The sequence below is a fragment of the Pygoscelis adeliae genome, unplaced genomic scaffold, assembly GCF_000699105.1.
Source record: "Pygoscelis adeliae isolate BGI_AS28 unplaced genomic scaffold, ASM69910v1 Scaffold606, whole genome shotgun sequence".
NCBI lineage: Eukaryota > Metazoa > Chordata > Aves > Sphenisciformes > Spheniscidae > Pygoscelis > Pygoscelis adeliae.
Window position 1 is genome coordinate 602,119 of NW_008825047.1, and position 4,873 is coordinate 606,991.

General features: G+C 61.8%; 1 protein-coding gene across 1 annotated transcript in view; it reads right to left on the reverse strand.

The window, feature by feature from the left end:
- USP19 (ubiquitin specific peptidase 19) overlaps positions 1-4,873 on the reverse strand; it is a 22,897-nt gene that overhangs the window by 12,924 nt on the left and 5,100 nt on the right. The window contains exons 7-20 of the mRNA XM_009326344.1: positions 4,804-4,872; positions 4,255-4,522; positions 3,965-4,121; positions 3,788-3,859; positions 3,142-3,257; positions 2,608-2,816; positions 2,092-2,293; positions 1,876-2,009; positions 1,474-1,632; positions 1,278-1,388; positions 1,004-1,114; positions 747-848; positions 234-374; positions 3-52 (exon numbers count right to left, since the gene is read on the reverse strand). Of these exons, the coding sequence (XP_009324619.1) occupies positions 3-52; positions 234-374; positions 747-848; positions 1,004-1,114; positions 1,278-1,388; positions 1,474-1,632; positions 1,876-2,009; positions 2,092-2,293; positions 2,608-2,816; positions 3,142-3,257; positions 3,788-3,859; positions 3,965-4,121; positions 4,255-4,522; positions 4,804-4,872 (1,901 nt within the window). The remainder of the gene's footprint in view (positions 1-2; positions 53-233; positions 375-746; positions 849-1,003; positions 1,115-1,277; positions 1,389-1,473; positions 1,633-1,875; positions 2,010-2,091; positions 2,294-2,607; positions 2,817-3,141; positions 3,258-3,787; positions 3,860-3,964; positions 4,122-4,254; positions 4,523-4,803; position 4,873) is intronic.

Consider the following 4,873-nt stretch of genomic DNA (forward strand, 5'->3'; position numbering starts at 1 on the left):
GCTTCTGGTAGGCTGCACACTTGGCGTCGGGGCCGCTGGGCACCTGTGGACGCTGCCGGAGAAAGAACCCGTTGGGCAGGGACGGGCACCCAGGCAGGACAAGGCAGCCTCGGCGGGCACCCACGCTTGCTGCAGCCAGTCACCCTTGCGTGCAGCTCTCCCCCTCCTGCTCAGCCCCACTTCAGGCTCAGCCTCCCTGCATGCTTCCTGGCAGTGCCAATGTCCCCTCTTACCTGCTGGACCTGCAGCTCCACCACCCGCTCCTTGGCCAGCTCTGGGGACAGCACTTCAAAGCAGAGCAGCAGGTCCGTGGGGGAGACTGTGTCCAGCGAGTTGGACGGCAGGAACATGCGGTGGAAGCGATTTTTGATCACCTGCCAGGAAAGCAGTGGAGCGGGGCTGTGTGAGGGCTGCCCCACGCTTCCTCTCCTGAGAAAGCCACAGACCTCAGCCCCACAAGTGACCTGCAGGGACAGCAGCACCACAGGGATGCTGGGCCCAGCTCACCACCCCGCCAAGGGAGGATGGACATCCCTTGCCCGACTGTGGTGGCCCAGCCCTCCTGAGCAGGGATCTGCCTGGCAGCACCCTGTGCAGGACGCTGTCACCCGCAGATAAAATCTGCCCCATGGATATGTTGGACATGGGCAAGTGACTGCTGGTGGCCACATTCTCTGCAGAGCTGCGGGAGCCGGGGCACCCACAAGAGCAGCCCATGGCTTGCTCCCCAGCTTGAGCACTCTCACCTCTGCCAGGCGCAGGTTCTCTGGTTTCACACGCACGCTGTGGGCCACCGAGTCAAGTACCTCCATGGCACTGGAGTTCTCCTTGCTGATACTCACGAGAAACTGCCATGAAGAAAGTGCCACATCAGTCACACCATACCAACACACGTGGGTCCTGGCTTAACACAAGGCTCAGCCTGTTAGCACAAGACCAGCTGCCTTGGGCACCTCCAGGAGTCCCCGCAGGCTACCCCCCCAGAGCAGATGGTGTCCTTTACCTTGATGGGTTTCTTGTGCGGCTCCTTTGCAAAGTAGTAGACAGTCAGCACCTTCTGCTTCTGTGGGAGGGGAACGGGGAGGTACAGGAAGGGGTCGAAGGTGATGGACACCTGCAGACACAAGAGCACACTCAGTTGTGGGAAGTGCTTGTGGCTGAAATCAGTGGGGCAGCAGCCCCAGTGGACCTCAGATCTGGCCCTGCCCTGTGCTCGCTGAGGGTCAGGAGCCTGCTGCACAGCCAGGACAGGGACAGAGCCTCCAGGGCTACCCTACCTTGGAACACACTGGGCACACCAGCTTGGATTTGTACTGGCCCTGGAAGAGGTCCACAATGAAAGAGTCATTCCTCATCTTGTGTCGCTGCCAAGCCTCCTCAGCTACCACCTGCAGGGAGAAAGGGCTCAGCACTACGCTAAACCACACAGGCTGGGGCTGCTCTCCCAGTGGCTTTGGGGAGGGACATCCTCACCTCATCAGGCCTCCCATCCGAGTCAACAGTCTCTGTGTAGGGCTTGTTCTGGATGCGGTTGAGGTCCTCGTGCAGGCCATCGAGGAGGAAGGCCATGAACTCCTGAGCATCGTGCTGGGCATAGCCAGTGAACTGGCTGGCCTTGCTAGCCACAATTGCCTGGGGGGGGGGGGCACAGAAAGCAGGGCGGGCCCACCGGCCCAATTGCCTGGGGGGGGAGCACAGTAGTCAGGGCTGGCCAGCAGCCCCCCAGCAGCACTGCCTGTCCCACGCACAAAGCCTGGCTGCACCCACCCACACCCGCCTAGTTCTCAGCAGCGTTAACAGGGCAGCCAGGTGCCCACAGAGGGGTGCTGGGGACCCACAGCAGCTCCCATGCAGCGCTGGTGTCTGCAGCCCTACCTTCAGTTTAGAGGGCTGGAAGGCATGGTGCGTGCCCTTCCACAGCGCTCGCAGCAGCATGGCAAAGCCAATGGCCAGGCGTCCCCCCGTCCCCAGCGGGTTGTTGTAGTTGATTTCTGACTCAAAGGACCGATCTGTAAGAGACGCAGGAGAGGGTGGCCGCTGGCTGCACCGTCTGAGCGGCAGGGCTCTGCTAGGTTCCTGGTGTGTGCTCACCATGGAAGTAGTCGCGCAGCTCCCGGGTGTTGGACAGGGACTGGATGACACTGTTCATGAAGCAGGTGTTGCCCAGGTTCACCAACCCTGTGAAGCCAGGCAGGCACACCTTCTTCTTCTCGTCCTCATCTTCATCGTCCTCCACGCTCTCAGTGCTCACCGGGCTGTGTGTCATCGGTGGCACCATGCATGTTGGTTTGGGCTGCCAAAGCAGAGGCGGGTGTAAGGGTGCTGCACTCAGAGGGTCTCTCTGGAAACACCGGGGGAACCCAACTGCCCAAGGCACCCCTCAGACGTGGCTGGGCTGGAGCCACCACACCATCTCCCACAAGGACTGGGATAGACAGGCCAACTGCTGCCCCCAATCCTGCCAGCTATGACTGAGGAACGCTGCCTCCTCCTCCAGGAACAGTTTGCTGGTCCCCAAAGCAACACCGAGGAGGTGGGGTCCCATGAGAGGGACAAGTGGGCCCCCCTTTCCCCCGCCCAGGTCAAATCCGGTGCGGCCCCACTCACTGAGGGGATGTGCGGCTCTTGCTTCACTGCCACATGCTCTGGGGCCGTACGGGCTGCCACACCATCCAGACCCCCATCTTCCATGCGCGGCTTCTCTTTGTCACTGGCTCGGGCCTCCTCCTTGCTGGACAGTGGGTGCTGGTTACTGCCGGGGGGGTTCTTGTCCAGAGGGGTAGGGCCTGTAGGCATGGCAACCTTTGCACCACCCACTGCACCTTAAAAAGGGGGAAGGGTGGGCCTGTGGTTAGCAGCACCGTGCGCTGCCCGCAGCGGGGCTGAGCAGCTCGGTCCACGCTCACACACAGGCTCTCTCCTACCCCTCTTCCCCATGAGCAAAGGGAACAGCGGTGCCCTTCCCCTAGCGCTTGGCTCACCCTGCCCCACACCCCTCCTGCCCGCACCCGCTCAGCCCCTCTCCTTCCTCAAAACCCCGCGCCGGAGGATCCGGCACCATCCGGCTGCTGCCGGCGGCGAGGAGGGCCCATGCCCACTGGGGTGCAGGAGGCAGGCAAGGCAAGAAGGCAGGGTGCAGACCTCGTGTGGCTGGAGCCTCCAGTCCCCCCCAGCGCTGGCTCTGGCGTTTCTTCAGGCAGACATCGATGCGAGACACCGTGAAGTTGTATGTGCACTGGTCCGGCTCAATAAGGTTCCTGCAAGACACGCAGCAATTCAGGGGTGCCCCAGACCCCCCAGCAGCCTCAGACATACCAAAACCTCTGCAAGGCAAGGCCATGGCTTTCAGGCAGTAGGGACCTAGCTAGCAGCAATCCTGAGGTGGCCCTGGCAAAGCAGGGTGGAAACCCTTGAGCCTAGCCACACTGAGGACACAGAGGGCCCCTTTCCTGGCAGATCCATTCTGCTTAGCTCCACATGCCCCCTCCCACTGGACATCGCCACCCAAAGTGCACACAGGCTGGTCTGGCTCTGTCCCCAAGAGCTCTAGAACAGCTAGGGGAAGACTGCAGGTAAGGAGACACTGGGATTTCCTCCCCTGCGAGCCACCAGACCTCATCAAGCCAGCCTGGGCTTGGGGCATTAGTGCAGCATGGTGTAAGGGAGAACCCCAGGTGCAGAAATGAGTATGCCCTGCACAGACCCACCAGCCAGGACTGGCTCCTGCTCCAGCTCTGCACTCTCAGCTCCCTTGCCCCGGTGCAGGCTGGAAGGACAGGAGCCGTACCTGAGCTTCACCTGCCACCGGAACACTGTGTGGGGCCCGCAGCCAGGATGGAGGCGAAGGAAGTTTGTGTCGCTGCAAAGAAATTGGAAGCGAGTGAGAAGAGGTGAACAAACAAGTAGCCCGGCCACAGCCAGGAGCTCCGCAGCAGCCTGGCACTGTCCCACAGCACGCGTGTACCTCGTCTGGAACACCAGTGTGAAGTCCTGCTCCCGGAACAACACCTTGGACGTCTCCTTGTGGATCTCCTTCACGTAGACGTGCACCACCACCAGGTCATTGCCCTTCTCGTATGAGTCATTCTTGACAAAGGTCAGGCTCACAAAAGGCTCTGGCTCTGAGTGAGGAAAGACGCGGAGAGAGATATTACCTTCCTTGCATGCCGAGGCAGCGCTGCAGGCTGACCCAGGAGAGGTCCTGAGCAGATGGACCTTCCCGACCAGGCCGAACCCTGAGCTCCAGCCACTCACCATCAGCTGCTGCTTCCAGAGCCACATCATCCTTGGACCAGTCCCTCTTCTCACCGTCTCTGCCCAGGGGAGGGGTGGCTGCTGGGATGGCCTTAGAGCTCTCTCCCAGGACAGGCGTGCAGTCCCGGCCCCGCAAGGCCTCAGCAGAGCTGCCTGGCTGCAGGACTCTCTTCTCCACGCAGGTGGCAACGCGGTGGGGGAACACCTCTGTGGTAGCCGCAAGAGGTGGCATCTCCACAGGAACAGTCTCCTTGGCCAAAACCACAGCCTTTCAAGACAGAGGGACACGGTGAAAAACAGACACCATCACCCCCGAGCTGCCCGCTCGGCTCAGCCTTGTATTCACCAGAGCACATGCTCAGCCCAGCGACTGTGGGGTCCTCACGTCGCCCTCTCCTCCACCACAGCCAGGCCCACACCAGCCCTCAGCACCACCCACGGGACCCCGGAGCGCATCTCATCGTCAGGGATGGGTCCCTGTGCGAGCAGCATCCCCTGCGCAGGGGCTGAGGGAGCAGGGGTGTCCCGTTCTGCTGGGTCCTCGGGTACCTTCTCCAGTGGCGGTGTGGGGTCCACGAGGGCCGTGGGCGCATCGATCTGGCTGGCTCTGCCATTGCGG